Source organism: Ambystoma mexicanum, chromosome 9, assembly GCF_040938575.1.
Source record: "Ambystoma mexicanum isolate Mex_15411 chromosome 9, UKY_AmexF1_1, whole genome shotgun sequence".
In the NCBI taxonomy this organism is placed as follows: domain Eukaryota; kingdom Metazoa; phylum Chordata; class Amphibia; order Caudata; family Ambystomatidae; genus Ambystoma; species Ambystoma mexicanum.
The window spans coordinates 277,458,121-277,481,120 of record NC_090931.1 but is presented as its reverse complement, the minus strand read 5'-3'; the positions used below and the strand labels follow the sequence as shown (position 1 = coordinate 277,481,120).

The 23,000-nt window shown below is 47.7% G+C and overlaps 1 protein-coding gene across 3 annotated transcripts in view; it reads right to left on the bottom strand.

Moving 5' to 3' along the window:
* Positions 1–23,000, bottom strand: part of AKAP1 (A-kinase anchoring protein 1) — a 970,220-nt gene that overhangs the window by 378,207 nt on the left and 569,013 nt on the right. For all 3 annotated transcript variants that reach the window (XM_069614626.1, XM_069614627.1, XM_069614628.1), the window contains 2 exons: positions 1,767–1,893; positions 976–1,097 (listed from right to left, as the gene is read on the bottom strand). In XM_069614626.1, coding sequence (XP_069470727.1) covers positions 976–1,097; positions 1,767–1,893 — 249 coding nt within the window. The remainder of the gene's footprint in view (positions 1–975; positions 1,098–1,766; positions 1,894–23,000) is intronic.

The following is a 23,000-nucleotide window of genomic DNA, read 5'->3' as shown; positions in this document are numbered from 1 at the left end:
ATCCCTATGAGTGGTTTGTGCCACCCCAAAATGTTTGAGAGATCTTTATTTACACGTAGCTTATTTGGATTAATTCTTCTAGTACAAAAATCCCATCTTGCTATATAGAAGTAAACCTAAAACGGTAGCAAACATATTGAAAGATTGCTGCTGCGAGAATTGAAATAGCCTTTCTTGTCCTTATATGAAAATGTAAACGTTTGACACTTGCGGCTGAAAGTGTACACTAATTCTCCTAGATTATTCATTGTGCACATTTTGCCAATTGAACGGCATCCTGGAGTTTTTGGGTGTGCAGATAAAGGCAGAGTTCCTTGAAGGTTGGAAGAAGCATAGCAGAGCTTGCTACTGGATCGGCTGTATGATGGGCCACAACTGCAGCAACCCAATTCATTTCAACGAAACAAAAAAAAAAAAAAGGCAAATATAATTTTACATTAATCCCATCAGTCAAATGAATCCGACATAAAATTAGCTGACTAGTTCTGTGATATCTTAGCAATATTTAGTTCAAATAAATAAGCCATTAACAAAATTATACACCCGCCACCCAAGGCAGCGTGATTCGATCATCGAGTCTTGGTGAGGAAGCAGAGGTTTAAAGCCAAATGGGTTAGGCAGTTAAAGAAACTTAAAAAGTAGACTGAAAACTAAGTCTAAAATGCACTTTTTACAACCAAAACTACCCCAAACCCTGGTCCACCTTAGGTTACATCCGAACACCTACTCCTCTTCCACGCATACCCCTCCCTAAACACCCACAAAACCCTTTATGTCATTGATTATGGTGCCCTCTACCTAAAGTCTCTCTGGATTGACAGAATACTACCAAATCCAAAGAGTAAAACAATCTCTACTGTTGACCTTTGAAACCAATTTCCCAAATAAATTGTTGCAGCCTCATCTTTTCACAATAAATGTTCATATTTTAGTTATGTGCAAGATATAGCGAGTACAGAAGAAACTCATAATTACCCAAGACGTCATAGGAAGCGATGGTAACGTCATTGGAGGAGGAGCATAAATGTTGGTTAAGTTCAGTTCTTTAAACTTCTTTCCAATCTGATTCAACGCTTTGTCAACCTGCAGCTGGGAGCCTACAAAAGTAGTAATTAAGCAGTGTGCATAACAAACAGAAATAAACTGGTCTCGTTTTGATCACAGAAAACCTTTAAATTTGCAGCGTCAACTGCCATAATAGGAGATCGATCGTTGAAAGAGTACTGTTAGGAATCATTCTCTAAAGCGCCTATTTAAGACCAATTGAATAGACTAACAATGTGCTGATTTACCATCATTAAAAGTACTAGCACAAACTATTGAAAATCTCTGCACATCATAGGAAGGTTCCATGAGAGATGGACTATATACGTGGAAAGTCCTCCATCTAGGATGTGTTAAGAATGTAGAGTGCATTCAAAAACCAATTATAGAATTCTCAGCTCAATGGCTACTTAAAACAATACAAATATAATAAGCAGATTTTAAATATGTTCACTAGTCTACCTCCCAAATGCAACTAGTTTGTTGCAGGTTCTTCACATTCTTCAGTCAATCTGGGAGACGGATTGGAGACTAGTGGAGAGATCTACAAGTGGCATTGCCACACAGTTGTGCTTCAGATTGTACATACAAATTCATATACATAATGCCTGAACTATGAAAGCCAATAGTTTGCAATTATAAATGCACAAATCAATTCGAAAACCCTGCCAAACAAACTAAATCCCCAATGGGCTACACCAAAAAACATCAAAACAACTCACCCTCTACGTGGCAGATTTGGAATTCCTGAGTATAAGGTAGTGTTGAAATGTATATTTTGGCACCAGATGTTTGCTTAAGGAAGCTCACATAGCGTCCCTGTTTGCCAATCAATCGTCCAACTAAATGCTGCAAAGGTTAAGAGGAATAGTTTAACAAAATTAACAAATGCAAGTTGTGTTCTACAGATCTGGCATGTAATCAATATTGGTCTATAAATAGCAATCACATTTTTGCCAAAGCACTTGGCACGAATAGAAAAATGTCAATCTTTTGGGAAAGTTATGAAAATAGGACTAGTGTAAACAATTTAAATCCCCCAACGTTTCCTACACCACACCTCTCCTTCCCATTCTCCCAATGTCCTTCAAAAAACTTGAAAAAATCTTTTGAATGCCTACAATATCTGACAACAGCCTTCCTTACTGTACTTCCACTCCCTAAATCCTATTGCCCCCTGACCATCTTTCATGTGCTCTGCCTGACATGATCCTGTTAAAGGTTCACTACACCCTTCCACCCCAAAAAACAAAATTATTTACCCCTGGTAATGTCCTTTCTGATGGATGTTCCTCCCATGGACTCTTCATGTTATATTATGTTACTTTGCATTTATATAGCGCCTTATGTACCATTGGTATGATCTTAAGGCGCTGGTAGGTTGAACGCCCTCGGGAACCGTAGTTCAAGAGTCATAAGGCGCATGTGAGCACCGGATGTGTGCAGCAGGTGTGGCACTCGTATAATCGCTGCTTCATAGCGGTAGATGTGGTGGTTGGGAGGTCAGTAGTATGTGTTTGTTCTGGCAGGGTGTTTCCCAGACCGATTCTGGCTGTGTTAGGCCTGAGGAGAACGCCTAGGCTGGCGGTTGTGCTGTGTTTAGTTAGGCTGATGGGGAGTATGTGGCAGGTATTGGTATGAGAAAAGCTATACCGAATGTGTCATAGTATCGCTGCGTTCTAGTTGAGTGGTGTTGTATAGACGAGAGTATGCATGGTGTTGTGATATGGTGGTTTTCAGTAGGTGCTTGAGATCGAGCGCACACATGAACCATTTATTCAATCTGTTTTAGTCACTCATTCTGTTCAATCGGTTTCGTCTGTTCATACTGTCCACACTCCATCCGTTTAATCCTCTCCATCCGTTCCATAGACTCCATTAGTTCCATCCACGGTCGCATGCATTCCATCCAATGCATTTCATCCGTCACATGCACTCCCATAGGTTCTATGTAATCGTCATTTCCACACACGCCATCCGTTCCATCCTTTGAAACCGTTCCGTTAGTGCCATTTGTTAAGACTATTCTGTCCGTACGATTCCTCAATTCTTTCCATTGTTCGATCCATTTCACCACTCGAACCTTTGCATCTACTCCATCCGTTGAGTCAGCGCCATCCGTTGCATGTACTCCGTTCCATCCGCGCCACGCACTCCATCCGTTCACGCGCTACATCCATCTCAAGCACTTGATTCATCTATTCCATTTGTTCCGTTCGTTCCATGCACTCTATTCCGTTCCATGCACTCATCTTTTCCATCCTCTCGTCGTCCACTTTATTCCTCACGTCCATTTCATTTAAGTCATCCATTTCAATTTCAACCACTTCACTGCTTTCATACAATTTTTTCCTTTCATCCATTTCACTACTTTCATCCACTTCACTCGTTCTATTCAGTTTATCCATTTTAATTTACATTAGCGGATATTAGTTCGATTTCTCGGTCGGATCAGGAAGCTGGATTGTTATTTCTGATATAGCAGCTTTGGGCTAAGGTCATTGAATTGCTGTTATCCAGTTTGAGTTAAGAGTCGATTTTAGGGGGAAGAGCCAGGTTTTCAGTAATTTGCGGAAAGACATGAGGTCTTCAGTGAGTCGGATGTAGGTGGAAGTGTGTTCCACAGAGTGGGGCCATGGCTGAGAATGATCCACCTAATCTGACCGAGTTGGTTTTTGGTATGACTAGGAGGCCGGCAGAGCTTGATCTTAGAGTACATGGAGGATGATCGGGTTTTAGTTTGTCTTGAAGATATTGAGGTCCGGTTTTATGCATTGCTTGTTGGGAGATGCATAAGGTTTTGAAGGTCACCCTTCGGGCAACCGGGAGCCAGTGCAGATTTGAGGGCTGGGGAGATGTGAGCTCTTGGGCCAAGTGATAGTAGCAGTTTGGCTGCGGCGTTGTGTGCTCTTTGTAGTTTAGTCAGTTGGTACGCGTGGACTCCAAGGTAGAGGGGGTTTGCATAGTCCAGTCTTGACATAATTGATTGGACCGCGGAGTCTCTGTTGGGAAAGGAGGAGAGGTATGGAAAAATGTGCCTTAAGAGTTTTGAGGTGGTAGTGGCAGGACTTAGAGACGTTGTTGACTTGGAGCGAGAGGGTTAGGTCTGAGTCTAGGGTGCATCCAAGGTTTTTACTGAATTAGAGGGTGTCAGCGAATTGCCCATGGCAGATGGCCAGGGTAGCAGGTGCGAAAGAAGTTCGGTGTTGCCTCATACTATGATTTCAGTTTTGGAGGGGTTTAGCCAGAGGTGGTTTGTGGTCATCCACTGATCTATTTCGAGGAGGCAGGAAGCAAGGTCGGGTTGGCAGTTGGGTTTTGAATTCAGGAGTTTTAGGATTAGTTGTGTGTCATCGGCATAGTTGTAACACAGGCTATTGTGCGAGCGGATTATTCGTGGGAGGGTGGCCATATAGAGGTTAAACAGGAGGGCTGATGGGCATGCTCCTTGTGGAACTCCAGTGTTGACTGGTCGGGCGTAGGAAGCATAGGCAGAGAGTAGGGTTATTTGGTTCCTATTCTTGGGTAAGGATGCTATCCATTTCAGAGCATTTCCACAGATTCCCTGGGAGTCGAGACTGTCAAGGAGGATTGAGTGGTTGATTGTGTCAAAGGCGCGGATAGGTCAAGAAGGATTAGTGCGGCGCATCCGGCAGAATCTGCAGTGTTTTTAAGGTCACCCCAGATTGACGTTGGGGTGGTTTCACTTCCATGTTGGGCTCTGAAACCCGACTGAGCGGGGTCTAGGGGATTGTTGGCTTCAACAAAGGCGTTTAGTTGTGAGTAGGCGGTTCGGTCAATGAGTCTGGCAAGGAACCTGGTGTTTGAGATGCGGCGGTAGTTTTTGGGCTCAAGAGGGTCGAGGGAAGGTTTTTTTGTTTTTTAGAAGAGGCGTGACATGAACAGTTTTGACTGAGTCGGGAAATATTCCTGAGGCGAGGGACTTGTTTATGATGGTTCTTGCGGGGGAAGCTGGAAGGTGTGCGGGCAGAGAGAAGTTTGAGAAATTGGTCAGTTGATATTTGATTGAAAGAGTCGAAGGTCGGTTGAGTAGCGGTCACAGGCGGTGGGCTGGCGGGTAGGGTGGGTGGATTGCGTGGAGGGGGTGTAAGAGCTAGTTTGTTGGTTAGAGAGTTTGTTCTTGCGAGAGCTGTGGTGTAAAAGTGGAGCGAGTCGCACAGTGATTGTGAGGGGGTGGGAAGGGTGGTGGTACATGATTTGGTGAATTCGGTGATGATTGTGAAGTTCTTTTCTGGGGTTTTTACAGTTTAGGATTCGGGAGTTGTAATGGGCTTTTTTAGCTTTACGGATTTCTGCCTTGTACTGGCGATGGTGTCAGGCCAAGGTGGATCTGCCCAGGGCTGTTTTGTCTTTCAGCCATTTGTGTTCTAGGGATTTATATAGTTTAGTGGTCTTCAGTTCTGGTGTGAACCATCTAGGAAAAGGGCCATGGCGAGCCGATGGTTTGCAAGAGGGGGTGAGCGGGATTAGTGAGGTGTTGAGCCATGAGCCAAAGGCGTCGGAGGTTAGGTGTTCATTGGCTGAGCGGGTAGGGGGAGGAGACTGAAGGAGTGCATCGGCTAGGTCCGGAAGGATTTTTAGTTTCTTCCAGCATTTGTGGAAATTCAGAGGTTCTGGTTAGGGGAGCGGGTTTGGTGAGCAAATGGCGAAAGAAACAATGAAGTGATCAGACCAGATGATAGGAGTGGGTGGGGGGGGTTAGATGTATCAGGTTGTGGGAGCTGAAGATGGCATCAAGTGTGTCCTTTATAGTGAGCCGGCACGTTTATATGGGTATGGGGGTTAATCACGTCTAGGCAGTCAACCAGAGAGTGGGTCATAGGGTTGTTGGGGATGTCAAGCCATATGTTGAAGTCTCCTAGAAGGGTGAGAGTGGGATGCTTAGTTGGAGGGTGACAATAGAGTCGCAGAGGTTGTTTGAGAATGGTCCATCATAGCCAGGGGGTATGTAGATGATTAGGAAGCTGTGGGAGAACAAAGGGGTGAGGGATAGTTTTACGAGGAGTGATTCGCAGGAAGGAATAGATGGCTGGTTGTTGATGGAGGCGTAGAAATGAGACTAAGGCAATTGCTATTCCTCCTCCTCTAGAGGGACGGTTCAGTGGGATGAGGGAGTAGTAGGAGGGGGGGGGTTTCATTGGCGATAGGGACGAAGTAGTCAGAGAACCATGTTTCTGTGATAAAGACCAGGTCCGGTTTGTCAGAGGCGAGGAGGTAAAGATGCTGCGTCTGTTTTTTGCTACAGATCGGGCACTAAAAAGGATGCAATTTACTTCGGTACAGGAGGATGATGGAGTTGCAGAGGTGGGAAGGGAGAGGGTGGAAAATGGGGAGCGAGAGGTGGGGTGGTTGGTGGTCGATGGAAAGAGTAGGCGGGCAGTTGAGTTGGAGGGTTTGGGGAGGGGTTTGACTGGTGTGACGGGTTGATTGGATTTGGGTTGGAGGACTTGAAGGCGGGGGGTTAGGATTTGTGATCGGTGAGAATTTGAGCAAGAGGGGTTTCAGGTAGGGTGAGGCAAGGGGCAGGGGGTGATGGAGATTAGTAGGATGAGGAGGAAGGTCAAGACAGGAGTGGCAATGAGTACTGACAGATTGAGGGAGATGAAGTATGTTTTCTCTTCAGTGTTTTTGTTGTGGTTGGTGTGTGAGGGCGGGCGGCGGGGAGATCGGAGGGGTAGATGGAAGCAGTACTATTCTTGCCAGGGGGAGGTGTGCAATTTTTAGGGAGGGGAAGGAGTGGGGTCGGAGGGGGATGATTGTGGGAGTGGATGAGGGGAGTGGGGGGTGGATGTAGCAGGCCTGGTGTGCTTGGGAAGCAAGGCGGGCTGTTAGTCGGGGGCAGCGGGTATGACTATAGTAGGCGGGTGGGAGGAGCGGTGGTGGTCTTAGGATGGTTGGTTCGCCATCGTGCCCCTCTGGCTTTGTGTTTGGATAGGGGGATGGGTAGGGGAAAGGGGGAATGGGAAGTAGGGAGGGCGGGAAGGGAGGCAGGCCCGAGGGGGTCATTTTCAGCAGATCTTGGTGAGTTGGGTGGACTCATGGTCTGGATTAGTTTGATCTGCGTTATAGTTGGCGTTGGATGATTTTGTTCGTACCTTCCCACTTCAACTTACCACCGGATGTTAACTATTCTACCGCTGTGGCACAGCGATAATTGCACTTTCTAAATTCAACTATACCACCGGGTGCGATTATTCACAGTTTCTAAGTTGAACTAAGTTTTTCTAAGTTGAACTATAGCACCGGATGAGATTACTCACAGTTTAAGTTCAACTTCACCACCGGTTGAGACTATTCACACTCAAAGTTCAACTATATCACAGGGTTAGATTATTCAGTTTCTAAATTCGGCTATATCACAGTTTCTATTTAGACTGAGTGCAACTAGACAACGGATATGCTATTAGGCAGACTTTCTAAATGTACTAAACCACGGATATGATATTAGGCAGATTTTCAGAGTGCAACTAAACCACAGATATGCCATTAGACTTTCTAAATGCAACTAAGCCACTGATAGGCTATTAGGCAGACATTCTAAATTCAACTAGACCACAGATCTGCTATTCAGCACATATTTCTAAATGCAATTACACCACAGATATGATATTAGGCAGACTTTCTAAATGCACTAAACCACGGATATGGTATTTAGACAGATTTTCTGAGTGCAATTAAACCACAGCTATGCCATTAGCAGACTTTCTAAATGTAACTAGACCACAGATATGCTATTCTGTACACATTCTAAATGCAATTACACCACAGATAGATTTGATATATCCGATCTCCTGCTTGCAGTTTCAGAAACATTGACAGCTGAGGGCACTGTGCGTTGTCAAATTGAAGTCCTTCAGCGGCTTCAATCCCAGCCTCGGCAGTGATGTTTATGTTGGTATAAACAGCATGCACTGCGCCCATTGCCTCAGCTCAAGTATATCCCCTCTTCTTGCAGAGCTGCTTCAATGGTCAAATAAGCACCCAGACGTAAGAGGAAGGACTAAAATGAAAATTCACCCAAAGTTAGAGGGGCAGGCTACAGGGGCAATGAGGAATCTGTGGGAAAAACATCCATCAGAAAGAACATTCCCAGGGGTAAGTAATTTGTTCCAATGGATCGTGTCCTCCCACAGGTTCCTCATCTTTGATAGACTCCCATGGCATTTCGTAGATGGCGGTGGGACGAAAGAATTATTTGCTATTGATTTACACTAAACAGCTTTGCCAAATGTAGCTTCCCGACAGGCTACCTATGTAATAATGCTTAGAGGTGGTGTGCAGCACAGGCCAGGTTACAGCATTGAATATATCCTGCACCAGCACCTCTCCGAAAGGCTGAAGTGGTAGCCACACACTCCTGTTCAATACACCCTTAATTTAATCAGGGACATTAAAAGTGTAACATTCAGAAATACACAATATGATCCATCAGGATAATGTTCGTTTGATAACAGCTCGTCCCAACATGGTGACCTGTATAGCCAACAAAAAGTTGGTTGTCCTGTGACATTAGTAAGTCTGCCAAAATTAAAGCTCTTCGGATATGACCAAATCAGTCTCTCCCTCCTTGGAAGGATGAGGTGGATAAAAAGCTGGCAGAACTTGTGTCAAATTTGTGCCAAATGAAACTAACACCTTAGGAAGAAATGAAGGGCAAACTCAAAACAACCTTTTCCTTAGAAAAGATGGTTACAAGAGGTTGGCATGCTAACGCCTGAAGCTCACTCACTCTACGAGCAGAAGTAAAGGCCACAAGAAAAACAGCCTTTAGGGTCAACAATCGAAGAGGTTGGGAATGAAGAGGCTCAAATGGGGTTCTCATTAAGAAATGTAGAACTAAATTAAGATCCCTTCATTGTTCCAGTTTGGGAGTGTGGGAAAATGTTCGTCAGACCATAGAGGAATTGAATAGGAACCTTAAAATAAGAGCCTTGGCTCCAGCGAACGCTTGAAAATAGACAGCGCTGCCAGATAACATTTTGCAGTAGACCCCTTCAGCCCCTGATGGGCAGGATGTAATTTAAAAAAAAGATAAAACAGAAGTGTCAAAAGAGAAAGGGTCATTATTCTTAGCTCTACACCAGCTGCAAAATGTACTCCAACGGCAGTGGTATAGTGTTTTTGTTGCTGGTCTTCAAGCCAAAAGCAACACCATCACATCTTCTGAAAGGTTCGATTTCAGAGTGAAGAAGGTGGCCCCTCTCTTGCAAGAGCATGTCCGCTCTCTGGGGAAGACAGATTGGAGGGCAGATGGACAGGTCTAGAAGGTCTGTGTACATCCTTCTGCCCAATCAGGAGCAATCATGGATTTCCCAAAATGCCTCAACCCGATGACATGAGGAATGATGGGGGGCTGGCGGGAATGTGTACAGAAGTAGAAAAATCTGAATCCACCACAAAAACGTCCCTAGAGTTCCTCTGAGGAAATTTCCTGGAGCAAAACGGGACCCATTTCCTGTTGATACTGGATGCAAACAGATCCACTTTATGGTGAAGATCTCTAAAAGGACTTCCTGAGCTCACTCCCACTAGTGGGAGACTGCCCTGCCTGCTCAGAGCGTCCGTCGTGTTCCCTTCTCCAGCAAGGTGAACAGCTGACAGATTCTAGTGCCCAAAACCAGAGTTGCATTGCCTCTGCACAGTAGCAGTGACCCTACACCTACGCCTGTTAAGGTAATGCATAGCCACTGTTGTCCGTCCTTATTAGGACCTTCTTCCCTCGCACAGAGGTCAGAAAAGCCATCAGCACAAGTCTGATTGCCCTCAACTCCAAGAGGTATGTGTAGTTTGTACTCCGATAAGAGACCAACAACCGCTGATTGACAGATTGGATTTTTCACAGGAGCCCCCACCCTCGTGAGGGAGGAGTCCAACTAGGCTCACCTCAGGCCATAGTTGCCAAAAAGGCTCCCCTTCCATCACATTCTCCTTGCAAGCCCACCACAGGAGATCCTTTTGACCTTGCTCGGGACCTGAAGGCGAGTCATCCTGCCAAAGTACTGCGACCATTGGGATCCGAGGGCCCACTGGAGGGACCTCATCCTAAGGTGGGCTTCTGGCATCAGGAAAATGCAGGATGCCATGAGGCCAAGCAAGCTCAAAATCGAAGGCGGAAGGAAGCTCTTGGGTAGGTGTCATGTGGGACTCCTCCCCAATTTCAAGAAGCCCAGTTCACAGAGTGTGGCAGATGCTGAAGAGCTGGTCATGGGCCTGTTCGGGAGAATGAGCTCAGATCAGCCAGTCATCTAGGTAGGCAAAGATGTGAATCCCTTCCCTCGAGTCGCAGCCGCCACTGCCATTAACTTGGTGAAGACAGACAGGCGGAGGTCAGCCCTAAAGGCAGTACCTGAAACTGAGAACTGCCAATGGTGAATCTCAGGTATTTCATGTGGTTGGAATGTATAAGCACATGGAAATAAGCATCCTAAAGATCGAGTGACATCAACCAATCCTGGATCTGAAGGGCCTGGAGGATTTGCAAAAGAGTGACCTTTTTGAATTGGTCCTTCCTGAGCAACTTGTTCAAGCAGCTCATGTCCAAGATGGGTCGCAGCCCTCAGTCTTTCTTGGGAATCAGAAAATAAGAGTACCATCCCAGGTTCCTCTCTGATATAGGTACCCTTTCAATCGCACCCTTCTCCAGCAGGGGGAGGATCTCCTGCAGATGGAGCGGATATATTTCCTGAAAAAATTGACTGCTTGGGGTACAATCCAGGGGCCTTTTTAAGATTGGGAGGCAGTACCCATTGGCTACGGTTTGCAGTGCCGAAGCATCTGAAGTAATGCTTCGCCATTCTTCGAGATGCTGGGTCAGTCCGCCTCCCACAACCATCTTTTGGAGCAAGGACTTATAGCGGTTTTGTTGCTGTGGCTGCAGCGCAAAGTAAAGAGGCAAAGGTTGTGTGGGTAGTTACACCTCTGTATCCTAGTGCACCACGAGGAAGACTTCTCTGAGCCATCTGTCCCTTTGTTCTACCAACTGACGAACTGAAAGGAACAACCCCTCCAACTTTGAGAGGCTGAGTGGCTCTTTTGCGGTTGGCGATTTGCTGCGCCCAATGGCTTAACAGCTGCCTTTAATGCCTGCAGTTTCTCCAAACTCATCAGCCTTGGAGCCAAATGGATGGGAACCATCAAACGGCATATCCAAGAGCCTAGCCTGAAAATCTGGGGCAAACCCCGAAATGCGCAGCCACGCACGTCAAGTCTCCTAGCAACCACGCTCACCACCACAGAAAGACTAACAACCAAAAGTGTCTAACCCCGACGATAATGATTGGCAGATTACATTCTTACCCTCCTAGACAATATTAAGGAATCCTACCCTCATTTACCCTTAAGGAATATGTTCTGTGGCCTGAACAGCAACATCCCACAGGGTATAGGAGTACTTTGACAGAGAATAAGTAGCATTAATGGCCTTCAGAGCCATAATCCCTGCAGAAAAAATATAAACACTTGTTCCCAGGGCATCAAGCTTGTCGTTCCTGTCTGGAGGGCCCTTCTGGTAGGCAGCCGCCTTTGCAGTAGACGTAGACTCTTGCACAACTAGACTTTCCGGAATAGGGTACTTTGAGAGATACTTCAGGTCTATAGCTGAAGGCCAGCTTTTTCTTGGCCGATCCTGGTTCACTGCTCGTGTAACGTCTGGCTTCTGCCAATTGCTCAAGCAGCTGAAGGCGAAATACCGCCCAATCAGTCTTGGACGCAGACCTGCTACGAAGGTTTATCCTGCTCCTGTCGAGGAAGGAATCAGAAAATGAAGGGGAGCGATGACTTCTCTTCCATCTCTTATGATAAGATTAAGACTGTTGTGAATAACTCTTGGATCAGGAGTAGGGGCGTCACGGTATTGGTTTTATGGCGGTATGATAACCTTCTTGCCAAATGACGATATATCATGGTTATCGCACTATAGCAGGTGGAGTTAACTAATATTAAATATTTTCTTAAAGGTCATAAATTATCAGCTTTTTGAAACTTGTCTCTGCACATTTTAGCTGATCCTGCAGATCTGGTTTTTCATGGTGCTCACTCGCCCTTGAATGAAAGTGACTAATGGAAGTGTTAAAATGCACGTTTTGAGCAATGAGCTTGCTGCTCAGTCACAGGTCATTGCTTTGAAAATCGGCCTCGACCAACATTATTTTGGAACCACATGGCATGGGCATCATGACCCCTCGCTGCGATCAGTCATAAAAGTTTGTTTTGATAATGCTTTATCCCATTAAAGAGAAAAATCACTCGTGAGGTCTGAAAGCACATGTCGTGTTTTTGTCAAAATGTCATAGCCAACACATTCACCAAAAGGTTGCATACTGATCAAATCACTAGCGCTTGTTTGCCATCTGTCTGGTGTATTATAAAAGTCTGATGTTGGAGTCACCACTGATCATGTAAACCTAACAGGACAGCGTTCAGTAGGCGCTGTTGATTTGATTCGTGCAATACATGTTCATTTACCTTCTTAAAGATAGTGGCACAAAAACCTTTTGAAAATGACAAAGTAATACACATCGGCACAAATATGGCCTAGACCACCACCTCAGCACAGCCCCATCATTACTATTTTCCCCAGGTCTGAGCGCATTAGGACCCTTGTCATGTGAGTTGAGACGGAAGAATGCTTACACGGGTGGCGTCACAAATCGAGGATAGACCTGAGAAATCTCACCCCCATTGCTCTGGATACTTCAATTGAATGTAGAATCTGTCCTGCCTGCTTGAGTCCAGTGCCATATGCAGAAGGCAGGTGAAGGATCAAGTGAAGCAACAACTCTAGAGCCAATGTGTAAATCTACATGGAGGACAGTTGGAGGGGGCGGTGGGCAGTTTATATACTAGCACAAAGCACTAATAGGCCCAGTGTTCATACAGTCTACAGAGCTAAAGTTGTTTGTGGACATGCATCAGAGGGTCATCCAGTTCATTCCCCTTTGAATTCTGGGCTGTGTAGTACCCCATCTTTCAAATTGGTGGGAAAACAACAAATCGGCTGATCTTTAACCCGACTGATCACAGAGAGCAGTCACGGCATCAAAGCTGCCTTTACTAATGTGGCCTCACTTTCCCTATGCTCTTGTCTGCCAGGCATCACATCCCACAGTGTAAGATCCAGAATGCAGCCTTTCCACATCAGATTGAAAAGCTCGCTTAATAGCTGCAGGCCCTAAAACAGTATACCGGCATAAACAATGTGATGGTTATTATAGTTCAATTAAGCTGTTCACAGAATCTATAACGATATACCATTACACCCATAATCAGGAGCGCTTGAAGTGATGTGTGGGACATTGAAAATTACACTTTTTTTCTCAACTGACCATCTCTTTACAAGAGGGGGTCAAAGGAGATTTGGATGCTGACCCTACCTAGGATGAGCTTTCCCATCCTTTCCTTCAAGGCCTTATGGGTCCGACTGTCATGACCCACAGTCATCAACCTTATAATCTACCCCAAGACACCAGAGGCGTATATATCGTGTGCGGATCTGATCTACCTTCTCAACCCACAGTCTGCACACCTAAATCCAGTCTTCGGAGTAAACATACTTCAAAAGTAAAAGGTCAAAGACTTTTTTTTTTTTTTTTTTTTTAAACACTGAGGCGATCGAGCTGCTCGAAACGTGTTGTGCAGGAGTAAAACAGAACTGAGGCAAAGGGGCGTGGTACGTGCCATTTATAATGGGATGAAGCCGCAGAGGGACCTCAAGTCGGCTCATGGAACACTGCTGTCAAAGTTTTTGAAGCTAAGCAGGATAGATATAGCAAAGATGAGAAATCTGTGCAAGGGCACAATCCATTAGAAAACCAGCCAGGTGGCATTCCTTAGCCCGCTTCGCCCATCCCCCACTTCAAACACTAAAGGCTCCACCTCCATCCCCCACCCACCCACTTTACAGCTTCATGCCCCTTTATCCTTCCTCCATCTCATCTCTTCTCGTTATGGATCTCCAATGAATACATTTTAACAAAATTCTTCAATTTGTTTCCAATGTCAAATTTTCATACTCTTAAAAGTAGAGACAACCCAGTACGGAGCAGACTGCGGAGGGGCCGGTGTAGTGGCCACCAAACGCTACGAGAGAGCGAAGCAGCAGCAAGTAGTTTCAGAAGAGTCAAGCGCTGCTCAGAGTTCCCGGAGAGTGAAAGGGGAGTGAGACCGCAGAGGGATCCAACAGCACCCAGAGTAGCAGCTGGATACCGGTGACAGAGGGAATAGTCACACTGGGGTGCTCCAGGGCCTGGGTTTGGGCGAAAGGAGATGCCGGTCAGAAGAAACTTTGATAAGTGTCGGGAGACCAAAAGGAAAAATGTGTGAATGCTGAACGAGCTGCAAAGTGTTTCATGCATTATTTAATACCAACCTAAGGAAAAGTAATGCAAAGTACAAGAAAGCATCGCAGGAGTGAAATTAAAGTGATGTGCAATTTCGAATACAGTGAAATCAAGTCAAAACATTGATGGACAATGTGGAAGTATCAACCAAGTAAAAACCAGTGAAAAGCATGTAATAAACACTATTGTGAAGTGTGGCAGCAAGAGGGAGACAAGGAAACATCCCAAGAAGTGAATGGTGTGAAAGTCACGCTGTGGCAAGAAACTGCCTAGGAGAAAAAATTGCAAGTGGGCAATTGACACAGGGCCTGTGTTGGCAAAGAAGTCCAATGAGAACAAGTGAATGATTACAAGTTACTCACTGTAGTGACCAGCGTACCCTTAGTCTGTAGTCCCTTTTCCTAATTACTGCATGGGCATCCCTTCCAATGGACGGGAGACTAACCATTTATCACCAGAAAAAACTTCCCCTTTGAATTTAGAGGCAGGCAGGGGTGCGTCCATAGGAGCTTGCGCTGCCCTGACTCCACCCTCCAGTGCCACACCTCAGTCCCCATAGACTGACAATAGATTAACATTGCCTAATGACACCAGTTTTATTAGGGGGAGGATGGTGGGATGTATGGAGGAAAGGGGACTAAGAGTATGTTAGTCACTACATGAGTAACGTGTAATTACTCTTGCGTCTCGTCCCCTTTCCTCCATACTGTATGGGCGATTGCAACGGAGTGCAGCCCCAGGGTGGAGAGGAGACCCTCCTTAAGCAAGACGTTTTCTAAGAACCTACCGGTCCAAAAGCTGCATCCGATTTAGAGCCGGCATCCAAACAGTAGTGCTTGCAGAAAGACGAACGGGTGGCCCATGTGGCCGTCTTGCTCATGACTTGCCAGAGAACATGCTGCTGGAATGCGATGGCCATTGCCTTGGCTCTGACCGTGTGGGCGTACTTATTGGCCAGCAGTGGCTTATGCTGTCCCTCGTAAGCTTCTTTGATGGCCGAGACCATCAAACTGGCTATGGAGGCCTTAGATCTCCGTCTTGATCTGCCGAAGGTGACGAAAAGTACTTCTGACTTGCGGAAGTCCTTGGTCCTACCCTTGGTCCCATCGAAGTAGAATTTCAGGGCACGCCTGACGTCCAGGCAGTGCAAAACTCTGCCTCGTCTTTGGGCTCAGCAAAAAACATAGGCAGCACTTTCTTCATTTAGATGGAATGCAGAAGGTACCTTAGGTAGGAATGCTGGGTGTGTCCGCAGGACTACTTTCTCTGTGAAACGTAGTGTAGGGTGAGGCGACCAGCGCCTGGATTTCGCTTATCCTGCGAGCTGAGGCGAGGCCGACTAGTAAGGCCGTCTTAATGGTAACGTGCCTGATGTCCGCGGACGCCGTTGGCTCAAATGGTTTGTGCACCAGGGCACCAAACACTATATTGAGGTCCCACATGGGGAGTGGCCTCTTGATAGGCAGGTAGGCAAATCCTGTTAGTCTTCTCTTCCAACCCGATTGTCAAGAAGCATCCATCTCTTCCTGAGTTTCTGTCGGCCCCAATGGCTGCCAAGTAAGTGAGGCAATTGTCTACCTACACGCCAAAGTAAGCGAGGTGCACCGAGAAGGAGAGCACATGGTCCAATGCACATGCCAGGAGTTTGATAGCCTTAGAGTCTGCCCAGTGGCAGAACCTGGTCGACTTTATTTTATACCGGTCCTGGTAGCTTTGCTCCTAGCGCCCTGTATGATATCTAGATTAGCCTAGGAGAGGCTGAGATGTTCTAGCGTGACTTGCTCCGGAACCACGCTGTGAAGGCTAGTTTCTGTGGTGTGTGGTGAATGACCATGCCGCCCTGTTGCGCCAGAAGATGTGCTGGGCTCGTTGGAAGGTGAATGGGAGGTCTCAGAGGCTGAGCAGCTCAGAGAAACATGGCCTGGCTTGCCACCATGGAGCTCCTTTATCTTGCATATCGCCTTGTGTATCAGGGGCGTGGGCGGGAAGGTGTATGCGGTCATGCCGTTCCATTGAATCCGGAATTTGTCGCCCAGGGAGCCAGGGCCCTGCCAGATGACAAACCGTTGGCACTTCTTGTTGTCCCAGAAGGCAAAGAGGTCCATCTGGGGGTGTTCCCATCTGCTGAAGATCTCTTGCAGTACGAGGTTGTTCAGCTGGCACTTGTAACTGTCCACTCCCAGTCTGCTGAGCCCGTCTGCCTCTTGGACTCCGCCAGAAGGTGAATGTTTAGATGATCTCCAGGACCCATTCCCACAGGTTAGCTGCCCGTCTGCACAGTGGGGGGTGGGGGGGAGGGGTGGCTGGTCCCCCCCGTTTGTTGATATAGAACATGCTGGTCGAGTTGACCTTGAGGATGAGGATGACCTTGCCCTCAACCGTGAGGAATGCTCCGAGCGGCAGCCAGATCGCCATCAGTTCCAGCCAATTGATGTGGTGCTCCTGCCGAGTCCAGGTGCCATGGACGAGTGGTTGTCCAGAGTGCCCCCCCCCCCCAATGCCTTGAGAGAGGAGTCCATAGTGATGGTGACCTGTGGGGTAGGCTGCCGGAAGGGCTTGCCCATCCGCTGGTTGCAGTCCCTGGACCACCAAGTGAGGTCCGAGTGAAGAGAGGGAGGAACGATCATCTCCCCCCGAGAGCCCCATTCCTGGGTCAACAATGCCGCAAAGTGCAGCTTTATCCTCCTCATCCTGAGTCTCGTATGGGGGACAGTCAATAGGGCCGCTGCTATGAGACCCTGTAGGTGTTGGTACCACCAGGCTGGTCACTTCTCTGCTGAGGAAGTGCGTAGTGGCCCTGATCTTCTCCTACAAAGGAAAAACTCTGAGCCTGTATCCCAGATGAGCCCCAAGAAGGTCAGTCTGCGTAGGTTGCAGCTCCGACTTCTTGAGATTGAGAGAAAAACCCAGATCGTGAAGTGTGTTCATGAGGGCGTGAGGTGCACCACTTCAAGACAAAGCCCTGACGAGCCAGTCATCGAGGTACAGGCAGATTTGATGGCCCTGAGGAGGGCCGCCACTGCATTCATCAGCCTGGTAAAGACCCTGGGGGTCGAGTAGAGGTCAAAGGGGAGCACCTTGTATTGGAACTGGTAGCCCATGATCCTGCATCATAGCAAAGAATGAGGTTGCCAGATCGGGACGTGCAAGTACGCGTCCTTCAAATCCAGGGAGCACATCCAGTCTCCCCCTGCACAATGTCTCCACTATTAAAGCTGGCATAACCATCTTGAATTTTTGTAGCGACAGGAAGAGGTTGAGGTTGGAAAGGTCCAGCACAACTCTCAGGCCCACCTGGTTCTTTTTCTGAATAGTGAAAATCCTGGAGTAGAAGCCCAAGCCTCTCTGGGAGGCTGGGACTTCCTCCACAGCATGGCTCTCGACTAGCGACTGAATCTCTGCTAAAAGAGTTGCTGTCCCAACCTGTCGGAGTGGAGGGGAAGAGGGAGAAGAGGCTGGTATGGGTAGGTGGTACCCCATGGATACTACCGAGGGGATCCAGGGGTCTGCAAAATTCAGGCGCCAGAACGGTGCATGGAGACGTGGACACGGAGGGGCATGCCATGCCTGCTTTCCCTCTGAGGCGGTTGTGGGGGGCGGGGGGGAATGGAAAAAGCCCTTACTCCCCTTCCGCCCTATTTCATGTTTGCACTGATGTATGCTCAGCGAACTGTCAGGCTGCCTGGACCTCCACTCTTGGAAGCTGCAAAACCCTCCGTATGTACGCCCCTTGTACAAGCGCTGTTGTGACTGGGTGTACATTTTGGGCATGGCCTTTGTAAGGATGGATAAAGACTTGGCCGTTTGTGGGCTGTTTTTCTTTTTGTCCAGCTCCTCATCTGTGGTGGAGTGGAAGAGGTCACCCCCTTCGAACGGAAGGTCTAATATGCGTTCCTGGACATCCGGGTTGAACTTCGTAGCACGGAGCCAGGCTGTTATGTCCGTGGCAATGCAGATGGCCCGGCCAGAGGTGTCGATATGGGTCACGGTAGACTTTGTCTTGTGCCGCCATCTTGGCCTTTGCCAATCCCGCCTTCAATTGTGATTGGCTCTGTGCGGGAAGCTCAGGGAGGAAATCAGCAATTTCCTGCCAAAGCCTCTGGTTAACTGCTGCCAGCATGGCGTTGGCTTGACGAAGATGCAGAAACGTGTTGAATACAGCTTCTTCCCGTATGCCTCCGAGATCTTCTCCTTACCTAGCAGCGCCGTGGAGGAAGAGGCTGCGGACGACTCAGGCTTGGAGTATAGTGATGCCGCAGCAATCACCGAAGAGTGCCGCTGAGGGTGGGCTGATAGCAAGAGTATCCCCTCTCCATCGGCCTGTACTTGGCGTCCAGGTGTCGACTGACCGGCTGGACCGTGTGGCGCTTGAGCAGCCCTTTTTGGCCAGGGCGACTACGTCCTCTTGCATCGGGATCCCAGTTCTTGCTGTGGGATGGAGCGTGAGGACTTCGGCGAGGACCCCCTCCGATGGCTGCTAGACCTCAGGTTGAGAAAGGCCCAAGTACGCTGCCAGACCTGCAAGATGTTCATGGAAGGCCTTGGTGTGTCGGGGTGGTCCTCACCTGGGGGGGGTTGGGGGAGGGGGGGGTCGATTGGTTTGGCACTGGTGGAGGGGTGCTGGGAGCCAAAGGCTGGGGTATGGAGACCAGAGCCAAAGGCTGCAGCGGGGGCTGCTACGGAACCGCCTGTACAATCGGTAGTACCGGAGCAGGCGCTGGAGGCTGAACAGGGGCCAGGGGCGCCTGCGGCACCAGAGCCATTGGCGGGAGCACGTCCCTGAGGATGACCCCCATTCGAGGAGATTATCAGTCCGAGGAACCTTTCAAAGAATCTGAGCTCACAAGCCAGAGGGGTGGTAGGCGATATTTACGGCGGGCGCAGCAAGAACCTACCTTGCGCAAAGGAAGGGTAGGCTGTAGGCCACGTACCTGGTTGACAAGTCCCACCTTGACACACGTCACCTGCTCTCCGTCGTGGTGCGGTATCGAGCGAATGTCAGAAATGTCTGGCACGGTGGCCATTTTGTCTGCGCTGTGTTGCTCTGCTCGCTGGGCCTCGCCCCATCCAGGACTCATGTGAATCATGGGGCCTACCCTGTTCCTCAGGACGAGGCCTGGTAGGCGTTGCGCCCTCGGAGGATCTGCCAGTAGAACTGCGTATAGGCATCCCCTCAGACATGTTGCCGGTACTAGGGTGTGGCCCTTCGGGTGAAGGCCCGGTAAAAGAACCTTCCTGTCCCTCAGCACTCACCAGGAGGATCTACTGACCCCTCGGCCTGTTGGCCGGTAGCCGATATAGCTTCGGTACTCCTGCTGGTATGAGGACCAGAGCGGTCTCTCCCCCGAGGGAGTCCTTGGGAAGGAGTCTCCCTTGCAGGGTGCGCTGGAAAAGAGGCCCTACCTTGGGCTTGGATCGATGATAGACAAAGTCCTTGGGGTCCTTTGGAGGCGATCTCTGGAAGAGCTCCTTCCACCTGGTTAGCCTGTTCTTCAGAGTCCTCGAGGAGAGCGCATCGCACACGGTACAAGCTTGCCAGCCGTGGTCTGGGCCAAGGCAACAGAGGGTGTGGGGGGGGGGTCTTTAGTTAGAAAGAGGCCATCGCACGATGGACACCTGCTGAACCCTGTAGAAGTCGACATGCTTCGGGGAGGAGAGTGACGCCAGAGGACCGAGTACCTGAATGATAAAAAGACAGAAGAGAAGTATCTGCGCAGGTGAATTCAGCCCGTTCGTCGACGCGGACAAGGGGACTGGGGTGTGGCACCGGAGGACGTAGTCTGGGCAGCTCATGCTCCTAGGACTGCACCCCCCCCCCCGATGCGCCTCTAAATTTAAAGGGGAAGGTTTTTTTTTTCCTAGTGAAAAAGGTTCCATCTCATGTCCCTAAGAAAGGACACCCATGCAGTAAGGAGGAAATGGGACGGGACCTAAGAGTATAACAAATTGCCATGGTTTATCGGTTGCATGACCTGTAGTAGGTGGACAGTGTGGTCTGCTAACTGCTCCTAGACCGAGTACCCCCTACTTGGAGTGAACCAAGGAAAGTTAAGACACTGAAACTGTGGTACCCAACAAGTATTGAAGTGATTCAAGAAAGAGTGAGCTAAGTGAACTGTTGAAAAGCCTGAAAGGTTGCAAACTTGGTTTGGAATACTTATTTAAAGTCTAGAGAACTGACTGTGGTTAGAAGGTAAAACAGCTGCCTTCTTGGGAAAGAGAACCCCGAGATCTTTTGAGACGGTGCTGAACTTGAGGAAGGGAACCCAGAGATCTTTTTGGTGGAACGGTTTTGAACTTGGGGAACGGGATGAAACAAAGGCCAAGGAGCTGGAAGAAGCTCAAAACTTTATTTTGAACACTGTTTCTTTGGTTGCTGACGCCCCAACGCAATGTAACTCTTTAGTTGTGAGGCTAAGTGTAGGTTTTGGGCATGGAAAGACTCGAGTTGAACTTCATGACAAACTATCCTTAGTGTCTTTAGGTAGGGAAATCCCCACCTTAGCATAGGACAATTTAGGCTGTACTCCACCCTGACAAATCAGAAATACATTCTTGATTTTAGATAACGTGAATCTGTTCTGTGTCTTACTTCATGATGCCATCACACTATACAAACCTTAGGTCAGCGTAAATTGCCCTATTCAAATTGGTTAGTACAGGTAACATTTTGATGTGCATCACATATGACCCAATCATACGCAGTTAGTAAGAGCAGCGAAATCTACTCCCATGGCAACAAACAAGATATTGTTAGTCTCTCCGGTGCGACAAGACTTCCTAGCATTCCCGGTTATTCCCAAGCAACAAGCTAGATAAAATAAGCTCTCTACCCAGCACCAAGACATTCTGGCAAGATGTACTATTCCCAAGCCTGCTGCTCCATGTTAAAGCTTGCCCTTGCCACCATCACGTACCGTCCGCATATGCCAACGCGCCAGTTAATTCTTGTATGCTCAAGTCTCTTGGGAAAGGTTTTCATGAGGAAGTACAATAATGTCAATTTGTTATGACAAAGACTCATTTTTTTGCTGCCTGGCAATCCTGCCACGTACTCTACAGCCCAAAGGCTCTCTAGGGTACGGCAGAAATGAAATCCAATTAAAAATGCAGAAACCCTCATGCCTAAATCCAAATCTTTAAGCAATTGTTATTTGTGCTGCCCGCTCACACTGCTGTGTACTTAGCCGTCCATGGACTAGAATGGGGCAAAAACGATCGCAAATTATTACAACGGCAGAACACTGATAATAGCAGTTGCAGAGCCTATATTTTCGTTTACCTTTAGGACGTTGCACCCCGCATATTAACATGAGCAAGAATGCAGGCAAACTAATCCGAAATAACTCTACAGTTTCCACGTGAACGCAAGACTCTACACTCCCAGTTAGAAGCCAGAGCCTCCCAGATCTCAGAGAACAAAAACCCTCAACCTCCAACCTCATCTCCCAGTTTATGTACCCCGGAGAAGTGGATAAACAGGAGGGCAAAGGGGCACAATCAAGATAGGGTACATATGAATTGACCCATATTTTATATAGTCTTCTGACCTAATGGGTAAATAGAAAGACTGGAGTGCTGAAAGAGCAGTCTTCACAGACGGCAACTAAAGGCTGGTCTGTCATGTTCCAAAGAACGTCCCACACCTATGGTTGGTATGTAGAGTGACCATAAACAGACATGCTATTCTTAAAGCTTTTCTTAACTTCCAAAGTGAGAGATGTAATCCAGAAATCCAGACTAAATCAAAGGAAGAAGGCACTGGTTGTCAAAAGCAGAACAGTATTACTTTCACAAAGGTTCAGAAAATATTCTACACATCTTCAAAAAGGTATGGTGTTGGTGCAGGTTATTCTGATTCAGGTTACCAGGAGAATCAAGTCTCAACAATATTAGGGTCAACAGAAAAGCTCAAAGTTAATCAAGGTATTAGGGAGCCAAGTATGACAGTTCACATACTCAACTGGGATTCATTCTCTCATTGGACACACTGGTAGGAAGACAATCTTGGGATAGGCTTGAGTGTGGATGACCGGAAGGGGGAGATTATAGTGCTGATGCTGCACAGTCCTTAATGGTTTAATATGGGGCCCAGTATTACAGATCGGGCCAATGTTCTGAAATACATCCGATACAGAATCACATAAGTGCCTTTCAAAAGGCAATCCAAATAGTGGCAACCTTACAATTTAAGAGATTTCCGACAGCCAGCTTTCAACTGAACAGAGGTCGACTACAGGGGCTCGTGTTCGGGTGCTCCAGTGCCAGGTGCAGTGCAGCTGAACAGGATCTTCAAGCAAGGATCCACCAATGTTCTGGCAAAGAGCACTGAAGGATCTTAGGTACAGAGCAACTGTCCAATTCATTGCAGGTGTATTTTTGGTGTTGGGAGGTGTCCAGCAGTGGAAAATCCATTGGGAGCCTCCTGTGTCACAATATTCGTTTAGGTTTCTTATGCTTTGCAGCTTCCTCTGTACTTCAAGTAGGAACCATCGGCCTCAGTATCATCCGGTTGCAAGTGCTTCCTCCGAAGGTTCTGTGCAAATACTCAGCAGGAACGATTTCCTTGGAGCAGGGGGATCCTCAAGGCTTTGAGAT